This window comes from Leiobunum rupestre, chromosome 11 (assembly GCF_980474605.1).
Source record: "Leiobunum rupestre chromosome 11, qqLeiRupe1.1.hap1, whole genome shotgun sequence".
NCBI lineage: Eukaryota > Metazoa > Arthropoda > Arachnida > Opiliones > Sclerosomatidae > Leiobunum > Leiobunum rupestre.
Window position 1 is genome coordinate 20,822,146 of NC_143394.1, and position 25,154 is coordinate 20,847,299.

At 36.8% G+C, this 25,154-nt stretch overlaps 1 protein-coding gene and 1 long non-coding RNA gene across 4 annotated transcripts; both read right to left on the reverse strand.

Moving 5' to 3' along the window:
• Positions 1–2,536: 2,536 nt before the first annotated feature.
• Positions 2,537–23,405, reverse strand: LOC149921977 (leucine-rich repeat-containing protein 49-like). Of its 3 annotated transcripts, none has more exons than XM_090163534.1 (13): positions 23,277–23,405; positions 22,075–22,141; positions 21,866–22,009; positions 20,303–20,364; positions 19,893–20,040; positions 19,579–19,662; positions 17,594–17,868; positions 13,066–13,200; positions 11,523–11,757; positions 10,648–10,830; positions 8,557–8,663; positions 5,304–5,430; positions 2,537–2,785 (listed from the first exon to the last, which is right to left on the reverse strand). In XM_090163534.1, the coding sequence occupies exons 1-13, from the start codon at positions 23,288–23,290 to the stop codon at positions 2,576–2,578; spliced, it is 1,791 nt and encodes a 596-aa protein (XP_090019660.1). In that variant the 5' UTR covers positions 23,291–23,405; the 3' UTR covers positions 2,537–2,575. The 3 variants fall into 3 exon arrangements, with proteins under 3 accessions (XP_090019660.1, XP_090019659.1, XP_090019661.1); XM_090163533.1 differs by having other exon boundaries at positions 11,523–11,760; XM_090163535.1 differs by lacking the exons at positions 19,893–20,040; positions 20,303–20,364 and having other exon boundaries at positions 11,523–11,760.
• On the reverse strand, positions 23,404–24,891 carry LOC149921978 (uncharacterized). Its single transcript, XR_016477314.1, has 4 exons — positions 24,846–24,891; positions 24,466–24,651; positions 23,548–23,650; positions 23,404–23,480 (listed from the first exon to the last, which is right to left on the reverse strand). It is a non-coding gene; the product is annotated as an uncharacterized LOC149921978 (long non-coding RNA).
• Positions 24,892–25,154: the final 263 nt, after the last annotated feature.

The following is a 25,154-nucleotide window of genomic DNA, read 5'->3' on the forward strand; positions in this document are numbered from 1 at the left end:
TTTATTTATTTTATGTACGGTTCCTTTTTAAATTGCTTTATTTTGAATTGTTTTATTTTACATTGTTACTTTGTTAATTAATATTGTAGTAGTTAGACCAAAACTGTATTATTTAATATTGTAAGAGGGCTATAAGTCGCAAGTTGATTTGGCCCTCTAACCAAAAATACTAAAAACTTAAAAAATAAAATATATTTGAATTTGAATTTGAATTTGAATTATTTTTGTATTCAACAGTATAGCTGTAAAAGTAATAATAATGAATTAAGATATTGACGAAAAACTATTTTCCCGCCAAAATAAAAGTTCCATACACCCCAAACGAAAAAAAGTTTCGAAAATTGCCTACAATTGAATTTTATTTTTTACGTTGAAGATCTCTCGTATACCTCTTTTTTATTTATTTATTTATTTTATAGCTTGAAATTTCCGCTTTCTAACGGTAGTATTATTTTGCTGTATATATTTGACCTTTATACCTTAATTACCCATTTACCCCTAAAACACTAGCATGTTTAGTAGTTTTTCAAAAAAATTATCGGTTTCAGTAGCTATAATTCAAAAACTAAATTTTCTAGAATATTTTCAACGCAATTTTGCATGTTAATTGGGACCGTAATACTTATTATAAACTTCAATATTTGTCCTAGATTTAATAAATACGCGACAACAACCTTTTTAGTAAGCCTTCGCTAGCGACATCGGAGTAAAAATCGTCATTTTCAACAATTTATAATTAAAAAACTAATTATACAAATTTAATAAAATTTTGCCTAGGAACTCTCTACCGCCTATTTTCATAGTGAACAAAGTTTTATGGGACTACCTTTTATAATTCTTGAATTATTTGTATGAACAGACCGGCATTTTCGGCGATTAGAAAATGAACACCCTATACATCAATTAAAAAAAAATCATATTTTAAAAACTACGATGAATTTAGCGCTAAAAATTTGGATTTCCCACTAAAGCTATCTATATTACTTTCGTCGGAATCGCGCTTGGTGCCGTGGGGAACATTTTACAAAAACGGGACATTTGACATGGAATGTCCCTCGGATGACTTTTTGCAGAATGTGTCTTTTAGTCGAACATATATTTGAATAATGTTTTTTTTTAGTCGGATGACTTTTTGGAGAATGTGTGTATCAGCTAGAACACAATGAACCTATCAATTTGTATTCCCGTGCTTTCAACCATTTGGCGTACTAAGGAAGGAGGGTTCGGACAGATTTTAAATTGAACCAGGGAGGCTTGCTATAGTTATGTTACTTATTTGCCAATGCTGAAAAACCTTTTTACTCAGATTGATGCGACTGTAAAACCCAATTTTTTTTATCAGCTTAATCGATTGTATACAGTAAAATATCAATACATGCACCTCTTTCTTTTGTAAATATCTCCATTTATAATATCGCAATAAATTTAAATATCATCCCTTCATTTAAACTATCTTAGCTTCATACAAAATGCAAGTTGCTCTTTAGTGAATACTTCCAAAAACGACGACATTTTTTTTAAATCCAAGAATGACCAAACTTTTAATCCTACTGAATAAGCTTACGTAAGAATTTATGGAAGGCTCTATTCACGATATTTTTCGTACACCAGATTTGACTGTCCGTCGTTTGGATAAATACGACTATAGGGCGTGTTAACTTGTACAGTGGGCGGCATTTGGGTGTAGCTTCTCAACATTAGATTCATATAACGTCCACCGTAAAATCCGAACAGCCATTCATTTTCAAATGCTCATTCTTGGAAAAGCTGTGTATAATCTTTCCCTGAATTGAAAAATATAATTTTTGTGCCCTCTTTTTCCAGCGCCAAGTTATTTTTAAGTTTAGAAAGATGATTTTTAGATTTTTTAAGAATATTTCGATATTTTCGGATTTTCATGTTTTCGTTGGTTTTTACTGTTATTGACTGAGAATCAATTTGAACCTTTTCAGAAGCTGGTTTAGAAGGTTTTTAAATTTGGAACTGATTTGTCGGTTTTTTAATTTTGGCGCCTTTTGCTTTTTGGAAAAGTGGGTTGCTATTAACGTTTGAGCAGTTTCAATTAACAATACTTTTTGAAACCAAATTATCCCTAAACTAGCAGGACGTAATTTTTTCAATTTAAAAGTTCACCAAGGTCAACATCAATATGTTTAAACAGCTATTTTTGGAATAAAATTTCGTACGAAATACTTTGAAGGTCAAGCTCGCCATTTACTAGAAATAAAATAGCCCATTTCTGTACCACTTCCATAAAGAACAGCAGCATGCATTCACTGGATTTATCGATGAAATTCAAATCATTACCTTAACCATTTGGTCTTAAATTTATACATTAAACGTTTAATGAATAGGACTATTGGAGTGATCAAGCTTAGCGGCTGCGTTTTTAGTAGGTATGTAATCTACGAGATATTTCGTGTGAGTCTTTTTAAATACAATTATTAAATAAACGTGAACATCATAAAAATTAAAAAAACTTTAATTATTTTAATATCTACCCAAAAGAAGGCGTTAGTTAGTGTGCGCATTTCCATAGCGTTATATATACAATGTAATAAAAGGCCGCATCGCGTTAATTTTCCAAGTTGCACAGTTTCTTGTAAGTTATTTTCATATAATGCTGTTGGTCGGAAAAATCATCAAGCGCCGACGAGACAGTTTCGAAGAGGAATTTAGGTAATAGGGCTCTAAGCAAGCTTTGTTTCCGGTTGATTAATTCGACGTTGTTGAGGCATTCTTGACACATGGCTTGAGCGTAGGCACTGTACGTTGAAATGCCACTCTGTCATGAAAATTTACGGTTATCAGTTACATGGATCCCAGATGTTTAAATTTTAGTTCAAATTAGAAAAACGTTTCGTTTATTTGTGGTATTTTATATTTTGCGCAGATTTTTCGGCGAGCTTGAGCATAAAGTCTTTCAGCTCTGAGCGCAAATTGTCAACTTAAGATTAAATTTGACAAAATTCTTTCTTAAACGCTCTAGTGGTGGAAGTTTCAAATGACTGCGGTGCGATAGACCATTTAAAAAAATATATAAGTTAAAGGATTCTACTCTTATACGTTATAGGCTTAGTAATATCTAACGGTAATTTTTTAAATTGTAATATTTCAATAATAATTTAAGTAACTCTAAGCAGCCAACATTTTCTAAGCAAATCGTGCTGGTAACGACCTCTAGAGCTCAGAGCAATTGCTAATAATAAGACCCAAAAAATTAATCGAAGCCCCGCATCTTTTTTAAGAGCAAAGGTAGCATTTTTCTTTTCTTGGGAGTCGAGAATAAAGAAAACCTTTATACACGTAAAAATAAAACTTCTTATAACGGAAAAAAGGACAAGTTAGGAAAGTCACCATATACATTTGAAATCATAATATTCTTTTCGGTAAGCGCAAAGCTACACACGACCTTATATGTCAGGTTAAACGTCAAGTTGATAAGATTTCTTACACACAGCAAGTTATCTTTCGTTCTCGACCAATTATCAACTTTTTTGAACTAATAACCTTGCTGATTTGAGGGGGTTTTGTAAGAATGATTTGCGTAGTTTATATAAGAAAAATTTTATATGGCCATTCCCTTACAACATTGGCGTTGTAAAAAGCGATTTAAACGTAATCAAAGGTTACAATTATAATACGTGGTGCAGCTTTTAACGTAATTGAAGTGTACGAGTTCTTACAAGACCGTGATCTTAAAGCATAAAACGGTCTTGCTTAAGCTTGCAACCTCTAGTAGCAAGATTTGTAAGCTGGAGCGAGGAGGAAAAACTTAAGGAAATTAAATATGGTTCATAAATTGAAATTAATATCCCTGCGGATTTATAAAGTTTTGTGTAATAAGATATTATTGTTTTGCGTAAACTAGTGAATATCACGGGAAAAAACACTAAGATCGTCTAAAATATAACATAAGAAAAAACATGAAAAGCCTCAAATCTTTGTGGAATCAAAGATAATATAGACATCATACCGTAGATTCGAAATCACTTCCTTGCGCGTAGTCAATAGCGATAACCCACTACCAGCCAGAGCTCCGAAAATATTTTGCTTAATCGTTACCATAGATAGCGCATTACAGCAACCGATGGAGGCTAATTTTTCGGAGGTCACGTGTCGGAAGTTGGTGATCACTTCGTTACAAAACCATCAATCGGAAAACTCTCCGAATTAGAATCTAAGGTCTATATTTTCTTTGGTGACATCAAATCCTATTTTTCTTGGGATTTTCAAGACAAAAGGTAGTTTAAGGAGACCAAAATGATAATATGTTATTTTCCAAACCTCATTGAAGCCGTATAAATTGGAATTTATTTTCCGTAACACTATGGGAAACCAATAACTACAACTAATTGTTCACATTTCCACCAAAATGCGTTCATAATTAATTTTCGAGGCTTGCAATAGTTCAAGAGTGGTCATATTTTGTGGTCTTCCAATGGTATTAACTATGTTTTTTAGTTTATTTCTGTGTCATTTAGATAAAAGCAATATTATATACTAAGCAGACGACGTGACGGTTCAAAGTTTTAAATTCCGAGCGCCATTGACGTCAGGGAACAAATCATTTTGATTGGTGGAATTTCCAATAGCTGTATCAAGAGGCGTTCAGACTATACAACGTTTATGGGCCAATTAGTTTGGTCACCAAACTTGTCCAACTAATTGACAGGTAATTAAGCCGTGTGAAAACTGTGAATGTCGTTGATTAACCTTTGACTGGACCAAACCACAACCTTATTCGTTTAGGGGACTGCCTTTTGGGTATACAATTTGTTTGGGGTATACAACCATTTCATCCGTCGAGTGCTTACTACATAATATTGCTATTATCAAAATAGCAGACAAATAATTTTGAAAGGCTAGGAAACATTAAAGCAGACGACAATAAAAATACGAATGATCCCATTGGAGGAATCCTTAGCCCTTGTGTAATCCACAAAAATTTCATTTAAATGCATTGTTGGGTGGAAAAGTGTCAACAGCATAGGGTGACCAGCTAATTGGTAATCGGATATGAACAATTAATTGGGCACCAATAAAATTGCATAATCCGAAAGGTACTTAACTTCCAAGAAAAAGTGGACCAATTTACTGTTTACATATCTTATTTCATTCCCAATGAGTTGTACAAATTTGGTGGTTAAACTAATTGGCCTTCAAAAGTTGAATAATCTGAACGCTCCTTAAGCGAAAATCGTTCTTTCTACCGGACAACCACTATCAAAGTATAACTTTGGATATCACGGTTTTGTGTAGAAAATAAAAAGAAGGAAAAGTCGCAATGTATGAGATCTTACTTCATTCGAAGGAACATAGTTTAAGAATGATTTAGAAAGCGTGTCCGAAGTGGCAGGGCCCTCTCCCACGTGCTTGTGAATAACGTTGGCCGAATAGCTGCGCTCCTTTAGCCCCATCTGCTGCATTCTAGAGGTAGCCCAGGAAAAAAACGTCAAAACATTGAAAATACGAATGAGCGAAATGAAACGTTGAAGCACCGTGGCGATAAAATAAAGTAACTCGAAAAAGGTAGTTTGGATTATACTAGCTCCTTTTCAGTAAACATAAGATTCACGTAGCGGCCAACGTGAGAAGCTCGTGCTTCCTTGTAAACTGAAATTTTGGAAGAAATAGTTGTTGTCGCGACTATCAACGGAATACCTAGGCTACGTTTGCTTAGAGGACTTCTAGCTCGGTCACGCCCCTAGCGAAAAAATTTAGTTAAATTTCAATACGTTATTTTTTTTCCAAATCAGATAGATTTAAATTACCCAATGGGGTTGAGATAGTCAACGTTTTAAAAATTAGTACTTTTTACTACATTAAAATCGCGATCCATCTGTTGATATCTGTATTAATTTACATTCTAATTACCCTTAATTTTATTGCACTTTCTGTACCTAAATTTATTTTTATCTTAAAACGCTTTTTCACGATATACGATATTTCTGCCTTAGGGTAAAGAAATGTTATTAACTTTCGCAATGGGTCGACGACCTTTTCTCGGCCTTCGTTCGTAAATAATATTTAAAAACATATCTCATTTCGCGACACGTTCCGTTATTTGACATTTCTAGCGCGAGATGGCGCTGTTGATCGAATTTGTTACTGTTTCAAGTAACATTATTCCAGTAGGGAGGGTACGCTAAGCTCTGTACAAGATTAAATGAGAATAACAGAAACATTGTTTTCGCCGCACTGCCAAGTTAGCTTGATTAACAACCTACGAAACCTGGTGGAATTTTAAAAGTATGACCTCTACAATCCAGTCCCTTATTTGAATCACGGATAGCGTCTGATTGGTGGTTTGTTTTGAGTGTTCGCGTTACATTGAGAACGCCATATTCGGAATTTTGACGCCATTGCTAATCTGTCCCCGCATATAGACAAATGTTTGGCATTATTGTCTTGCCATGAGCCCCGAAATTTGTAGAGGGACTATTACTATAGATCAGATATTATTAGTTCGTCTGATGTTGGTCAAAAAACCTATCAGATTGTTTAAACTTGTAACTAATTCATTGTAAAGTAAACAGATTTCAGATACCCGACCATTACCGATTTTACAAATTATTTTAATATGCTTCCTAAAGAGTTTATATCTACTAAACGTATAATTCAGATAGCTGCTCAGCTAACTGAATCTGATAATTATAATTATATCAGATCAGTTCAGATCGGTTACTTGGGATAAATAATCTGATACCATTTGAGATAAAATTCCTTAGTGGGGGGAATGCAAGAGATAAATCTAATTTGACTAAGTGATTATCTTCAGATATCTGAAAATTACGACAGAATAAGCAGAGCGATTGGCACGTTTGTAATCGCAGCTCTACTGCACCCACTGGCGTAGCTGAGAACTCAAAGTCCCCCCCCCCCGCAAAAATCTCAATGGGGGGCCCCCTTTTAATTTTTTTTATAGTGAGCGGGGGCCCCGAAGCTCGCCCCCCTCCACGCGCTGTGGGCCCTGCGGACCAACAGCTACGCCACTGACTACGCTTCTCTATTTTGACAGAACGCTTTTGGTGTAAATCGATTTTCTAGTGGAATTGACGAATGCTAAAATTAAAAGGAATCTTAATTAAATTTAATTACAATTTAATAGTTTAGTTTTCCCAAATTTGTTTTGTGAAATCTATTTTTGGCCGGTTCTTAATATTCCATTATTTATATTTAAATCCATGATTTGATTTCAATCTTGATAAACAATTAGATTTAAATGAGAGAAACCTAGCCGTGACCATGAACACTAGCTTCGTGGTCCCTTTATGGAGTTCTCGGTCCATGGTTTTACCCTACTAACGCAGCGGTCAGACAGTAATTGTCATAAATACAATAAAATCGCGCACATTCCCGTAAAATAGATTTGAGAAATATCCAGTGACGGCGGAATAGCGGGGTACAGAGGTTCAATAACCCCCCACCCCAGATTACCCCCGTTAAATACATTTAACTGCCATAGATTTCATAAATAATATTTTAATAATAAATGTTTAAAAATAACAATTTAATTAATTTCAGTTATTGCAAGTTTGGGTACACGATGACAATAGCGGAGTAACTGTTTGGACTGTATTCAGAAACGGAATTATTTTTTAAGGTTTTTTTTTCTTTTGAACCCTACCAAATATTTTTTCCCACCCCACCGGAAATATGGAAATTGAAAGCTCCAAAATAAAAGCTAAACATTACGGGTAAGTTACAAAAATATAAAAAAAACTTGTTTTCATTTCATAATAATATTCCCTTTCGTGCTCTAAAAAAATATCAAAAAGTCTGTTTGGGATCCAAATTGAATTGATGATAAGTTATAAAAATATCCCGAACCAGTTTCCAATTCATAATAAAATTCCACTTTATCCTCTTAAAAAAAATTAAATTCTGTTTGAGATCTAACTTGAAAACGGTATGTTCCCATTTATCCCAATTTTACCTTCTCCCAAAGTTATCAGTTCTCCCAAATACATGGTGTCCCATTTGACCCAATTCCATTTCTCCGAACCGGAGTTCATTTAACCCAAAAATATGTTTTCCCATTTTTCCCAACGATCAAGTTTCCCAAAAAAATTTATTCCCATTTCTCCCAACGATCAATATTCCCAAAAATATGGATTCCCCTTTCTCCCAATCATTATTTTCCAAATATATGGTAATTGCGCGGTTTTAAATCTCATCGGTACGAGTCGATATGTCGAAAAAAATACAGCGTAACATTTTGACGGCATTATATTTTTTGACGACATTGTCTAATAAAATAGGATGGGGCCCATATGTGAATTGAATTGGCGTTAGGTAAGGTTAGGTTAGGTTAGGTTAGGTTTACCATATTCATATTGGCAAAATTTGATGTACTTGCATATTAAAATAAAACTTAGATTCATGTTTATACCAAGTGTAATTTTGGGAGAAATTGGAATTGGGAGAACTATTTTGGGCGAAATGGGGGTAAACCTTGAAAACAGCATTATCCCACTCTTTGGATTACCAACACAACTGATATATTTGGAACGTCGACAAAGCTTTTAAAATAATAAATTAAATAGATTTTACCTGGGATCATGGAAGGCTTGTATCCGATACTTGGGCATGCGCGTTGATATCTCCAAGGACAGTCCCGCAAATAACTCTTCGGCTTTCATCCTACTCGAGGCTGTTACCTAAAGTTATGGAAAGGGAAAAATTATAAATGTTATACACGATCAAAGGAGAAAGTCATATCAAAAACCACTAGCGATGAGAGCACACGAATTTATCTTTGATTTCTTCTGGTTAGTCATCATGCATCATAATTTATCTCCGAGGAGCTGATCAGATAAAGTTTTATATGTACACCGATTACGTAATCAGGAACTCGCCGAGCACTCTAATTTTACGTGAAGTACACCAATACTAGGCGAAGACTAAGATTACACGACGAATATACAGAGTAGAAAAAAAATACACGAAAAGTACTCAGAGTAGATAAAAATACACTAAGAGTACTCAGAGTAGGAAAGGATTACACGAAGAGCACGCAGAGATCACACGAAAAGTACGCCGAGTACGAAGAGTTCGCAGAGTTTTACTGATTACATGAAGAGTACCACTTATTACACGAATAGTACGCGGAGTATGTAAAGATTGTGCGAAGAGTACCACTATATTACGTAAGGAGTACCAGTAAGATTACGTACTCATTACGGCAAGAGTGTAGAGCCCCCTGTAGCAAATCGGAGTCGGGCCGACGTCGGCGCAAGACGTAATTCACGGAATCGGGTGGACGTTGGCAAACTGCACTATTTATGGTCGAAATGTCCTACTTGATTTAGGGTCGGCCCGACGTCGTATGTTCGACTTCTGTCGACTCTAAATGTTTGTCGTATGTACTCCGAAACATCGGTAATTAATCTTATTTTTGACCCACAAATTTCTTAAAGGTGTTAGAACCAGACGAGTGGTGTTTAAGAATTAAAGAAAAATAAGTCAGTCGAAAGCTGTGAAGAAAAAGATTTCTAGTCATTTCTAGCCAGCTCGTTTTATCTTTAGTCTTGTACACAATTAAAGAAAAGCAATTTGACAATGCATAGACCTTTTTCAATAAATGTTATTTAATAGTAAACTAAATAGGACAAGCTATTGATTTAATCGTTTATCCATATACGTATTCAAAAAGTTAGCACAGTATTATTTGTAATATGTTGGGTTCATGAAACCCATAAGATGCCCAAAATCTCAATTATCAGAAAACAGTGTACAGTCTTTTTTAAGTTGGAAATTGCACTATAAAATTCGATCGGCACCTTGACAAAGAAATGTCTGAAAAACGTACATTTATTTTTTATTCGAAAAAGATTAAGACTTTTTGGGTCGGATTTTGGCCATGGGACTAAAACCGACTCTCGTGTGCTACAGGGGCCGATCAGCCCCTAGTTTATCTAGATACGATGGCGGAGTGGCTAGCATTTTCACCGAGTAGCGTGTGGCACTGGGTAAAAACTCGTAACCACTCACTGGTTAAAGTGGTTTCCCCCGAGCTCTTCGATTTCGCCTTTCTATAAAAACTTACAGCGGTTAGTGGTAATAGTGATTGTAGGGAGCTATTAGCATGAAAGGCTATCCACCACCCACCTGCGCAAATTGACCGTCCACCTGTTTAAATGTAGTAATCGTCGCTAGATAACTTGGGCCTAAAGTGGTGCTAAATCGCGCATTCTTCAGTTTGGCAGAAAATATGGGGTTCTTTTTCAAGTCCAACAAAGACGGTATTGCGTAGCATATCCTACATTCCCCCACCTTTGTATCGATACCGAAAAAATGTGTTTCTGATAAAATCAGTTCCGTGAGTGTTTCCATGTTCGTATGGACAGGAAATTATATATGTATACCCTTGGAATATCTAAGGTAGAATATTGTGACTGATAATTATCATAAAAACGGTCGTGGTTTTATGCCTAAATTTGGGCTTCACGCCGTGATACTCAAAGCTCGGCTCCGATTCGACACTAAGCCTTGGTTCGAATAGACGTTCACTTTCCTCGTTTGCTCTTTTTTAACCTAACAATAGAGTTGAGAAGAAATTATTACATTTTTCTGCGGAGGTGGTTTATGAGCAATGTTTATTAGCCAATGAAGATTTCCTGGCATTATCGCGATGATACGTACCATTTCGTCGTTGATGGTTTTGAGGGTGTTTGGCAGTCGGTATACGGCGTAGTCGCGCCACATGGAGAGCTCGGTCAGCGGATTGCCCGCGCTAGAGACGGTTAGACTTTCCAAATTGGAGAATTGAGCCAGGGCGTTCAATTGGCACAGGGTACTGATATTGGTGTTGTCGAATCGAATATCCTGTTCATGTGTTAAATAAAAATGGAAACAAATTGAACCAGATTAAATCCCAAATTCTTCGCGTCTTTCGAGGTTAAGTATAGTAACTCAAAAATAAAATATAAAACTACACGGTGTTTTATAAGTCTATTTGCTAAAACTATTGTCAGACGAGGAATTATTAAGCCGGGTCAAGACTACGTGAACCAAACTTTACTTTTAATACTAAGATATTATGAAAGATAAACTTTATTCTACTAAAACCCAGTTTTATAAGCATCATCCGAAATGTTATTAACAAGTAAGCAATTAAGTAATTTAATAAAAAAATTATATATTAGTTTACTGTATTCTATCACGTTCTACAGCACATTTATATTTTGGTAGTCAGAACAATGAACCCGGCACTTTGGTTATTCATAAACCTAAAATATAGGTTTAAGTTGTAATGTATTTCCATAAAAGAAATATAGAAAATTCGTTTCTTTAAAACAAATTCGAAACACGATTTAGTTTTTCTGTGTAAAAATATTTAATTATCAATGATTTTAAATGTAGGCTATTAATAATATTAACTTAATTTTTGTAAGTCCTACATTAAAATTGAATAATTATTTACCTAAAATAAGCCCATTTTCTTATGAAAGAATCAACGTTGGTTGTCATTTTGGGAAAGGTACGAGTTAGTGTATTTTAGCAAAAAGGTTTCTTACAATAAGGCGAGGAAAGACTCTCTTGAGCTTCCCAAATAAGAGCGATATTTGATCGAAAATCAGGAAACTGAAGGTGATGGAATGGATGGTGTTGGACGTCTCGGGTCTCCAAGGCTGCGTCAAGACGGCGATCACGGCTCCGTGTCCGTACAGGCGCATCCGACCCTCCTCGATGTCCACCAAATGATTCGGTTCGGATTCCGACGCCAGGCTCTCTTCAGAGCCACTTTCGAATCTGCTGGGAACGAGACACCAGCGTTTCATTTCAAACCTGCCAACTTGGTCACGTAATGTAGTTCTTTCGGTAGTTCAGACATCTGAAAAGAAATATAACCTCCAACGCGTTCTTTGTGGAAAAAGAGAATTCGCTAACACTTATAACACGGACAATAAAGGAGGCGACGAAATACTAGAGGTTATATTCCCTTTAAGCTTTACAATCAAGTAGAGGCGTAACCGAGATGAAGAGCTCTAGCATTTTATGGTAAGATTAGTCATTAGATTTTTATTAGCTTCTTCACCGTTTTCAATTCCGTTTCGAACGTCATTAAGGTCACATTGGTGACTAACATAAACATAGTGTCACATTGGTGACTAACATAAGCATAGTGTCACATTGGTGACTAACATAAACATAATGTCACATTGGTGATTAACATAAGCATAGTGTCATATTGGTGACTAACATAAACATAATGTCACATTGGTGATTAACATAAGCAGTGTCACATTGGTGATTAACATCAGCAGTGTCACATTGGTGATTAACATAAGCAGTGTCACATTGGTGACTAACATAAGCAGTGTCACATTGGTGACTAACATAAGCAGTGTCTCATTGGTGACTAACATAAGCAGTGTCACATTGGTGACTAACATAAGCAGTGTCTCATTGGTGACTAACATAAGCAGTGTCTCATTGGTGACTAACATAAGCAGTGTCTCATTGGTGACTAACATAAGCATTGTCACATTGGTGACTAACATAAGCAGTGTCTCATTGGTGACTAACATAAGCAGTGTCTCATTGGTGACTAACATAAGCAGTGTCTCATTGGTGACTAACATAAGCTATATGGAATTTTTAAAATAGTGAATTTGAAGGTCCCTTATTAAGTCCTTTGCCGGTCCCATTATTTAAGTTTTTAGTTTGAACTAAAACAAGATATATTTAAAAAAAACTGCAAAAACCAAGTGGGACCAAAATGTTGGCTCTAATAAATAGGCATTTGGTTTCATTACCCTTTGAGAAATCCCCTTACAAATCCCAAGAAAGCCTTTATAAAATAACTTTTTGATATTTTCCGATATGGGTGTTTGAATTGCCGCGATTTTGTGGCAAACGTCTCTCTAGTTTGAATCTCCTTAATAATCTCTGACTGGCCTCTCTGAAATTGGGTCTTTGAACGCCCTATCTCTATCGGCAGGTTAAGCTAAACGCCGTTGTAGTTCTAACTCGAATAAACGTCTAAAATACGTTGCGGAAACTAAGAAGTTCCTATTGAAACGGTTGCTACTTAAGCTCTCTAGTGTCCCTACTAACCTGAGTTGATGTTTCATTTTGGTTTTCCCCTTCCGTGTCAATTTCTTGGTGGCACTTTTCGTGGCGTTCGTGGCTTTCTTCTTGGCTTCGGACGATTCCTTGGAATACGACGATAACGATCGCTGCTCGCTCCGCCTACGAAAAGAAACAAGTTAGTCAAGCCAAAACAACGTTTTGTGTTCTCGTGGATGAGAAAACCGGACGAGTGAGCTGATGACCGCCTAAAAGGTGCCTTAGTTTGCAAAGTATTGGTTTTTACGAAAAACTAGTAAAGCTAGCTCACTCTTCAAAATATATAATTTGACCAAAATTCAAGATTTTCATAAGTAGGTGCCCATTGTGATATGGCCTCCGGCAGGCAAGAATCTTAACAACGTCCGTCCTGTTAGGATGGTTTACAGTACAACAGTTGTATTTTATTAGTGAAACTGCACGTTCTATCTTAATACAGTTACATGCAGTGACGAAAAACCAACATCATAAATAATTTCTAAAACAATAATATTAATATCGTTATTTTTACGACTGTGTCTCTTGTCAATTTTTACTGCGATAGCGTCACTCTGTAAGTAGCTCTCAGCATGGACCAAGTAAGGGTACCCGGGACAAGCAACCTAGCCTTCAACCGTAGAAAGGAAGATTTGGAAAATTGTTCGGAAGATACTGGTGCGCTAAAGTGGCGCCTCTAGCGGCCGTTATGGGCATAACCAAATATGCGCAGGCACGTGATTTTCAATCCTTGTTATTTTGATCCCCGCCCCCATTTCATTTCCTCCTAATATTTTCGGTCATATAATAGGGCTAAAATGTAAATAATTTCAAGTCGCTTTTTCTCTGTGTCGCTTTTCAGTATATGTATATTTTTAAACACTTTTTCATTATTTGTCATATTTTCGTCAATTTAAAACCTTGCGAAGTATCTAATTACAGACATATATTTTTAAATTTTATATACATTTATAGGTCTAAATTTCAAATGTGCATATATTGCCTTCAATGGTAAACACCTCAATCCACCACAAAAACGAACAAAGCGCCTCTTTTACACTTTTCATCTTGTTGTTGTACCAATTATCTAGTAATATTTTGCCAAAAGTGTCTTTAAATGAAACAATACAAGTCTGACCTTTAACGTCCGTGAAAGCTAGGTTATCTCCATATTTATCTTTCAACTTTACCTTGAAGTATTTCATGCTGTAAGTTTCTTTCCTAGGTGAAAATTCTTCAACTTTTTCCAAAAGTTCGTTTAGTGAATACTGGCATTCATTTTTCGAATCTATATAGCTACATAGCTTATCAAACGCATCTTTTAGATCAGGATCATCTGGTCTACCTGGTCTCCCCGAAAGCTCTTCGTGACAGAAAAATTCCATCCTACACTTCCCATGGTACTTAGCTTCAGCCGCCAACAAATCCATTACACTATTTACCCTAAATAGAACACGCTGTCCCAGTTGGTCATCTCTTTCTACGGCCCTCTTTTTAATATGATTAATCATTAGAAGAGTAGCTACTTCAAAAACTATTTTTCGATATTTACATTCCAGCTTGGTGCTTTGTTTTTCGTTCAAATACTTCCCACAAAACAAGCAATTCTCTTTGAAATCGAAGGAGTCCGTTGTCGAACGCAGCTCTTTACAGATTGTAGATACTTCTTCATTATCACTTTTAGAAAATTTTTCTATGTATGCCTTTATACTCGAAGAACGTGTGTAATTTCGTATACACACATAAGTCACTCATGACTTGGCCCGTAACCAAATATTGTAAATTTACTACGAATTAACAACAATAAACTTGAAACTTGAACTTGAACTTGAACAGCAATACTCGTAACGTTATCCAATTTTTCTTTAACTTGGTCCCTTCTTTGAACGCTACATTCCGCTAATGACTTAATTCCTTTCCTAACTACGACAATATCGTTTGTTAACGGCATAGAACACAAAACGCAATTAGTTTCAGTCATCTTAACAACTATTAAGATTCGATTACTCTCTTACAACTAGTTTTTAACTTATTACCATGGCAACCTTTATGGCTCGAGCACGAGGTATTATACAAAATAATCTCGTTAAAATTAGCGTGAAAAAATTCACGATGTAGATTTGAATTTGTTTTCCGTGGTGGGGTGTTAAATAACGCTTAATAAGTTGAATTGTATTTGACCGATATAAAAAACTAAAACATTTTTATTTTTAGCACAACGAGGCTATTATGAAATTATTTTGAAACAAAATTTCAGAAATATATTTGTTTACTTTTTTTATCAAAATCTATAGTTTTAAGTCTAAAATTATTTTAAAATTAATTTTAATTAAAATGATTAACTTAAAATCGGCAAAATATTCTATCATATTACTAAGATCCGAAGACGCATTTTGAGACCGGTTTCATCAAAATCGGTTAAGTAGTTCAAAAGTTACGACTACTTCCGGTTTAGCGCGCGCGTTCCAAGATGGCGGTGAAAGCCGGCTTCGGATTCTTGGGGACTTTTGGGGGATGATGTAGGACCACAACACCTTTCGTTTCTGAAATTTTCAGAAACAACATATTTTTTTCCCTTCTTTGACCAAAAAATGCTTATCTACCCTGTACTATATTACAACACGGATATATATTTGTAATTTAAATAAAAATGATTTTTACTGTGACTATGCTAAAGGTGGCGCTACACAACATTAAGGGGCTTTCCCGTTATAACGGCGTGACTTATACTCGGTGGCCAGTTCCAGCTAGAATTTGAAGGCGTCGTCGGATATCTACAAACACGGGAAAAAAGAGAAGCGTGTGCAGCCTAGTTGAAGAAAAATGAAGACTTTGTTATGGTTCGAGAAGTGAGATTTTCTGTAACCAAGATATGTATTTGTAGAAAGGATATTCGATCGTACAATGTACCGGGATTGCCTTCCTAAACAAACCCAATCAAAGTCTTCAGTTTGTAAACATTCCCGAAAACGTATAATCGAGTTTTTGAGGAAAGTATCCACCGCGACGTTATTTTGAAATCCGCTTCTAGCGAGTTAAACTGCCAAAAAACCGTTCAACACGATATGAAGGAAAACCTCGTAAATGTCGTCAATTTGAGTAAAGAATTAAAAGCTGTGCTCCACAGTATCTCTTAAGGGTAAGGCAAATTCCAAAATTTGAGTCAAAGTTCGTTTCAATATTTGTACCGCGTTTCCGACATGTACAAAATCTGTGACTTGCCCGAATTGCTCGAAACGTTGCTGATTAACCAACTCAACTTCGAGAATGTTATTAATATGAATACGGGGAAGAAAGTGTCAGCAAATTAAAACACGGCGGTATGTTTTGCTATTAAAGTTTACCGTATTTATTCGCTTATCCATCAACTGTTTTGCTTCGTACCAGAAAATCTTGAATTGGATATTTGGTAATACAATATTTGTATTTGAGCATTATTTTTAAATTTAATAATTTACAACACGACTTTTTTTTTTGAGATACACACACATCGGTGTCGACCCGAGGCCTTAGACACCAGCACTCACACAATAACTGATTAATCAGGGCGAGATATGTGTAACGGCCACGCCAACGGGGGGATACGTGGGGACAGGGGTGGGGACACCCTTGGCGGAAGTATTCCGACCACCCGTTAGGGGATGGGTGGTCGTCCTCACACGGCCATCCTCAAACTCTGCCTCCCGGACGCCTGGAATTACAGGAGTGAGCCACTACTCCCGGCTTTTACAACACGACTCTTGAAGAGTTTTCTCACTGCAACTGTTTAACCTAATCCTATTGAGACCACTTTGCGGATCGTCGAACCGATTTCAATCAGATACAGTGGTACGTAGGAGGTAAATATTTTACTGAAAAGGTTTTTTAATGAAATTGCCCCTCGTTTTAGGCGGTTCAAAACTTAAAATTGACCGATTAAAGGAATGACATATTTAATTTACAAATAAAGTAAAATCTTTCGACAAGTTTAATATCTGCGTTACGTCTTCAGTTTTGAATCAAATTATACTTTTTTACAGTATACTACAACCAGTTTAAGTTGCCTTGTCTAAATTAAATGCTAAAGTAATAAGTCCGTGGGAGTCAAAATCAGTATTCCATTTGACTTTTTTTCGTATAACCTAGACTGTATTGAATTATGCCCCGGATTTATATGCCTTTCAGCACTTTTTCGCCCATTTATTCACCCCTTCATTGGCCTCCCCCCCTTCACCATGACCTATAGGCTCCTGGGGTTATAGGGTTAAAGGTTGAAAAACTAAACATGGACGCGGCCAGCGTAAAAGATTGCATTGTTAGAAACAATATATTAAACATTTTAAATACCATGGTACTAAATAATTATAAATAATAACACTGGAGAAATATCACGTACTTATAAACAATTTTAGTAATTGGAGACGTTTCGAACCGTGGTCCTTTATCAATCCATTCTTTTAAGCCTATAGGCTTAAACGTCTCCGATTAATAAAATGGTTTATACCATGAGATTTCTCCAGTATTATTATTTATAATTAGAAACAAAATGTCAGTGATTTACCGAAAAGTCCAGGATTCCTCTTCGAAGTCCTCTTCGGCGGTGTCTTCGTCTTCCAAATCCATCGTGGCCTGGCGGAAGAGGGCTCTGGAGCGGGCCAGGCTGGAAAAGGGGGCCGAGGCCGCCGATCTGACCCTGGGCATCAGAGGAGGGGCGATGGCGGGGATCTTGTTCCTGCTGACCATCTCCGGCAATTTGGTGACTGCGGGGACGGCTCCGGCCGACACTACTTTCCTCCACTCCTCCTGCACTTTACTCAGCGCTTTGTTCCTCGCTTCCTAAAAGTGCGCACGATAGAAATTATTACTCTAGCATTATATACAGTTTCAGGTATGGTATGCGTCAACTTGATTGCCAAACACGGTTGTACAACTTGATTTTCAAACACGGTTGGACAATTTGATTGCCAAAAATGGTTGGATAACTTGATTTTCAAACACGGTTGGACAATTTGATTGCCAAAAATGGTTGGACAACTTAATGATTGTGAAACACGGTTGGACATCTTAATGATTGTCAGACACGTTTGGACAACTTGATTGTCAAACACGGTTGGATAACTTGATTGTCAAACACGGTTGGACAACTTGATTGTCAAACACGGTTGGACAATTTGATTGCCAAAAATGGTTGGATAACTTGATTTTCAAACACGGTTGGACAATTTGATTGCCAAAAATGGTTGGACAACTTGATTTTCAAACACGGTTGGACAATTTGATTGCCAAAAATGGTTGGACAACTTAATGATTGTGAAACACGGTTGGACATCTTAATGATTGTCAGTCACGTTTGGACAACTTGATTGCCAAACACGGCTGGACAACTTGATTTCCCAACATGGTTGTTCAGCTTGATTGCCAAAGGTGGCTGACCAACTGGACTGCCAATCATTGTTGTCCAACTTATTGTCAAACACGGTTTTCCAACTGAGCAGCTCTATCGGAGCAACACGTTTTTTTAATACCGCTATTAAAGCAATAAGATATACTGTGTGTTATCTTTGCAACTGAAAATGTATTTCAGTACCTCTTAGTTTAACATAGAGCCGAGTAACGTCCAACGCAATAAGTTCATAAGCTACTGGACTTTTTCTGCTAAGCAGGCGATAAATCCAGCAGTTTGCGAGTTGGCCGCTTAGTGGCTCTATGTAAACTGAACGTTTAATTGCTAATAGAACGTGAATTGTGCAAATCTATGTAAAAAATTTTTTTGCGTAATTTCGTTTGAAACTTTAACCATAGTGCCTAGAAATAAAATAAATAATTTCTTGTTAATAAGACTAAACATAACAGTTGATATTTGTAATTAAAACACCTTTACTCTGTGCGTTTTAAACGAGTAGTCCGTTTTATCAGGAAATATTCATTAAGTGGATACTTTTCGCTTGTTTAAATTCATTTTTTGTTGGAGAGAATTACCCAACACGGTGAACGTTTTGTCAACGTCAGAGTATGGTGGCACACTTTTACCTAAAAGCGGAAGTTAAAAGAGTAAACTGATAAAATCGTCTATTTATCCAGTCCACCTGCAGGCATTTTGAGAAAACACGAACTATTCGTCAAAACAGACTCATAGTAAAATGCCATGAAAGGTTACTCTTATTACTCTACTCCGAAATTCCATAAAAAGCTAAAATTATCCACCTATGGACAAGTCAGCCCAATTTTGAATTGTTGCGCAACTTGTTTTCCAGTTCGAGGACGAGCAAAAATTTTGCACTGTGCAGTTTTACACACCAAGCTACGTATAAGAAATTACTTAGAACAAATTATTTAATTGCACCAATTTAATTATTTCATCTTCTTAACTATATCTAATAAATTATAAGATTAAAAAAATAGTTCAATTAGCGGTCGTTAGATATTCTATCACTTATGTACTCTCTTACTCTCAAATTGTAATTCGTTATACGTGTGCTGACCACTCCATCAATGTTCTTGCCTTAACGGTTTTAGGGTCTATTGAAAGTTAATATGAGGTGGTACCTTGAGTTTCGCCAATCGTTCCGCCTCCAACTTGCGTTGCTCCTCCCTCTTCTGGACAGCCACGGCGGCTCTCCTTTCCTCTTCCTAAAGAGGAAAAATATCACGGAAAGTCATTGTTCCGAAAAGGGGATGGCTATTAAAGGTCCACAGAATCGTTTGAAAAATAGAGTCGAATTTCAGGTAGCTCTTCCACCCCCTTCCAAAAACACGTCATAATATATCCCCACACTTAAAATTCAAACAATTCTACGGTCCTTTAAAGGACCTTCTGATTGTGACTGTTGCGACTAAAAGGGCCTTCTACGATTACGCACTGATATTCTTTTGGAGTCGAGTGTCTTGAGGTTGAGCAATGAACCCAGAAGGACCTGTCGATAGTTCTGGTCCTGGGTGACGGGACACGAGTTAAAGGACACTTCTTGAAGGCGGGAGCAGCCTAAGACGCTCCACAGATCGGTTAGGCTACGTAATAGTATATAAACTTCTTACTCGATGGCTACCGTGATGTTTAGAAAGGGTAAATGACCGACTCTGTCAGAAGAGTAGCTTATAGCGTCTAAGCTGGCAAAGTTGGCCTTACTAAGTTTTCGAAACGAAATGATCAATGTAGGCTTTCAAGAAAAATAACGCTATTATGGTTTTCTTCGAGGGAAAAACGATAAAAACTAGGCTTTTGCTATTGATCGTTTCGAGGAGATATTGTACTTTAAGAAAGTTCACCCACAATTCGATTCGGTTGTTTTCCAAGTTGATCTTCTGTAATCGTTGAAGATTTTCCAAATAGCCCTGAGGAGAGGGAAACCAGTGAATGTGACACTTTCAAGTTATAAGTTTCGCGTTGGTGGTCGTCTTTTAGGAAACGCCTGTTATGGCCATTGTTCGTAGTTGTTGGTGTGGATAATTATGTAGGCTTAGTTTGATCAAATCTATGAAAGGGAATTATTTTGATTAATCTGTGGCTAGCGTCCGTTGGTAAATTTATGGCACCGGTTTAAGAAAGATAAGTTGATCAAAAATTCTTTTGTCTAAATATATGTAGTGTTAGCACGGTCAAATTTGTATCAAATACTCAAATCTAAAAGATTTCTACTAGTACGCGTAATGTCGCGTTTCGCGTTAAGAGCCTAAAATGTCTCAACTTTCGCACATGCAAAGTTTTTATACTTATCATTTTAGTCGAAATTAATTTTAAAGTGACTAGCGTCGTTTGGTTTAATCTTATGGTGATAAGTGTCGTTTTACCCAAATGTAACGCTAGTAGCGTCATTTTATTAAAACTAACGATAGTAGCCTCGTTTGGCCCAAACATAACGCTAATACCATAAGTTTATAATAAGGGGACTTTATTATAAACTTATGCTAATACCCTTGTTTTTCTAAAATCTAACGATAGTAGCCACGGGTACTTCAAGTTGATAAGATTTCTTGCAACAAATGTAAGATTTTTTGTGATCTCGTGAAGTTGACAATTTTTAAAACCGGAAGTAAAAGCGATTGACGTCAGAGATCTAGCAAGATTAGTAAGATCACTTTCGAGGTAGTTTTAAATAATAATTAAAGATGGCGTCGAATGGCGGTGAATTATTTAACAGACCTTAAAGACGATGATACGGGAATAATTTATAAATTTGAAGTTCCAGCCGAAGAATTTGAGCGAATTTTTAATTTTAAATATATCTTTATTGTTCTTCGAGGCTTTTATAATATTAAAGCAACATTTCGGCGTACTATTTATGAAAAAGCATTTGATGGCAAGGCTTAATGATATTTATATTAGTACTCTAGTGTCATTAGAATTCTTAACGTGCATTATCAGTAGCACATAAAACACACTCTTGTTTGACTTAAATTCTTTACGAATAAATTCGTTAACAATTTCGATACTATTGAAATAAAAAGCATTTCAACGAAAGAATCAAACAACTCTTTACGTTTTCGTTGATTTGTATTCTCTGACACAGCCGCCATTTTGTTTGGGACTTCGCAATCTTTTCAACTTGACACAAAAATCGCGAAATCTTATAATAAGAATTTTTCTTGCTAGACTGTTTCTTATAATAAGGAAAATACCTTCTCCACTTGACGTACCCCAGGTTTTAATAAAATTTGACACTGGTATCATCATTTTCTCAAATCTAACATAGTGGGCCAATTTTGCTCAAATATAACGATAGTAGCTTTGTTTTATAAAATTTAACGCTAGTAGCTTTGTTTGATGAAACTTAACGCGAGTAAATTGAGTAGCATCATTGGAATTTAATCAATAATCTTCAATTCGATGACTTACCACTCTGCTAATAAGATTGTTGCTCAAATTCAAGTCCATCAATGACGTCAACTCTTCAATTCCTTCCATGTACGCCAACGCGTTGTTTGAGACATTTAACACCCTCAGTTCCTTCAAATGATTTATGCACTCGATACTTTTAATCTAAATATGAAATATTGTATTCAAATATTATGTTTTATAATTTCATTTCAACTTCCAAGTCATACCTGATTTCCACTCAAATCCAAAATATCCAACAAAGTTACATTATCGAGTCCAGAAATGGTAGTCAATCTAAACACGATGAGATTATTACACCAGAAGTAAATAAACAGCACTTTTATTGTGACATTCTAGAATTTATATTGCAGTTTCCCCACGACCATGTACCATATGTATATCGATAACCATTCTTGAAACTTGGATTAATTAACAAGTTTCGCAAAAAATATAGCTTTGTGTTTCGAATGCCACCTATCGGAATAGGTTGTTTTCTGAACCTTAAAACCATCACCATGGTCACAATCATATGTATCGCTTCAAATCCACTTTCGCTATGGGTGCTGCGATAGCATAGGGATGGAAAGAGGACTTATGAAACTAAGACCAAACTCAAACTCAAAGTAGAGACACGGTTTGAGGTACAATCTTTTACGAAGCTAGATATTTACTCCGTGTTTGGTAATTGGGGTCACTTTTAGTTTTTAGGTTTTTGAAACAAATTATCATTATAATTTTATTATAATCGGTATAAAACCATATATTATTTTCGAGAGCGTTCAATTTTCCATAAACCAGTGAACGGATAAACTCTAAAGCCTGGTTCACACGGGCAGTGTTTTCCTGGTTTTCTAGATTTTCTAGTTTTACCGCCTTTTCCCGTGGTTCTGGCGCGCAGGAATTTGACTGTACACACGGACAAAATTTGCATTATTTTATCACAGCGAGCGCTGCCGGGGAACGAGAAAACGGATAAACTTTTTTTGAGGGGCGTTGGGCTCAGTCAGCGAGCGTTATGCCGTCACGTGGTAGACGCCAAAATTATTCAGCCTACTTTTAAAGACTTTCAAAATCGCTCCTTATATCACGTGACAGCGAAACGCTCGCTGATTAGTCGAACTCAAAGAGTTTCAAAAACCGGGAAAATAAAGTAAAGATATTTCAACATTTTTTTCTCCGTTTTCTCGTTTACCGGCAGCGGTGACGGCTGAAAAATCCGTTAAATTTTGTCCGTGTGTACAGTCGTTTTCCCGTGCGCCAGAACAACGGGAAAAGGTGGTAAAACCAGAAAATAGAGAAAATCAGGAAAACACTGCCCGTGTGAACCCGCCTTTAATCTTACTTAAGTTTGTGACAAAATAGCTCCGACTCAATTAATTACAGCCACACATTTACCAGCGTTTCCAGCGAATAAATAATTTTCAATTACCTGTTATTAGCCATAACCAGAACCCGGAGATTGCGGAGTGCATTCAAGCCTTCTACGAGTTCCAGAGAGTTATCGCTGAGATCCAAATAGACCAATCGCTTGAGCGCTTCCAAGTTTTTAATTTCTCGGATGTTGTTGTTCTTGAGGCTCAACAAACAGATATTGTCTTCCGAAGAGAGCACGGGGCAGCAGGACAAGTTGTAGCTGTGATAAATACCTCAAATTTAATCGCATCCCCGCTAGTTACTCTTCGCAAGGACGACTTTCTTACTTCTCCAGAATGAGGCGTTCCGGGTCGGCAGCTCTGTCTTTGGGGCTCCTCTGCGCCACCAGCGTCCCGTTGGAGCTTTTCCATATGTTCACTTTATCCGTTGCTTATAGCGGAGTAAATAGATAATTAAAATAGACCCAGGACTTGCTTATTCAGTACTCTGGGAGGTTAGGGCACGCGGTACGTGATAGGCGAGCAAAACTCGAACCACAGATTGCGAGATCTACTACTATGAGTCTATGAATACATTTATATTTACCCATGAATATAGATTTGTCTATACCCATCATGGCATCAGCCAGTCATATTAATAGGGGCAACAGTTTACGCTGCCCCCCCCCCCCCCCCCCCCCCGGCACCGTTACGGAAAGAATAGCAAATAACTACTCGGTATAGCTGTCGCTAGTGACCGTCGATAACGTTGCAGCTAGATCGAATTACTCATTGGCTATTATCGCGTCAATTGCAGAGCGGTTATATAAATGTTATAAAAATCGATATACTTAGTCAAGCTCGTATTAAGGTGATCTATGTATGTGCTATATTCACTGGAGTATATGATTAAATTTTGATTATGTGACATTTATCTGCTACAGTGCGTGACAGTACATAGTTTAATAATCAGAATAAATAAATTCTACGACTGTGGAGGTGCTGTATTTGTGTAAATAGTTGAACATTTCAAACATTACGTTCGACGAAAACTCCTAAGAGCTTTAGACTAGCGTAAAGACACCAGGCATACGGTGAAAAACTATCGCTACTCGCGTAATTGCCAAAGTCCAAAACGTAAATAAAAAATTCCCCCTGAATCTGACTGTTGCCAGAGACCAAAACTATCACTGGCGCACTAACCTCCTCGTTTGAAATAACTACGCTTTTTAAATAAATAGAGTTGTGTGAAGTTTTGAAACTTACCAGGTTTGTGCGGCAGTTTGTTATCGTAATAGAGATCTCTCCGGCTCGACCTGGGCCGTTCGAACAGCGATTCGCTAGAGGAGTCTTGTCTGGCGCGACTCGGAGACCTGATTCGCTTCTTATCGAAACTGATCCTCTCGTCCGATAGGGAGGACGCCCTGAACGCCGACCCGCCGCGTCCCAACCCTGCATCCCCGAAATCACTTTCAATCAGTCTTCCGTTAGGTGGACGCGCTTTCCTTTTAAGTTGCTCTCGACTATTCTTAAATGGTAACTGGGACGCCCTTTTATACATTTAATTTATATGCAGGATTTAACGGTAAGAAGTTCCAAGTTACCAAAATGGAATTTGCCGAAATTAGCTTCGCCAGTATACTTACAATTTCTTTTGGTCGAATCATTTCTGTCTTCGTTTGGAGTTTGGCTTCGAACTGGGCTGGGTCTTGGTTCGTGGGACCCTCGGAAACCGGGTGACGATCTGGCCCGTAACAGTGGCTGATTAGAAAATACATTAATCGTTTATTGTTAATATTATATTTGGGTTAAACCAAGAATTCGGGTTATTGAGGAATAGGTTATCGCGGCTATAGGCTCGGTTTTCATGATACCCGGAAGATATTATCCGTCTACAGTGAGAGAGACTGAGATTGAACCTCAGTGTCGTTCCCATTAACAGGAAAATGGCGGAA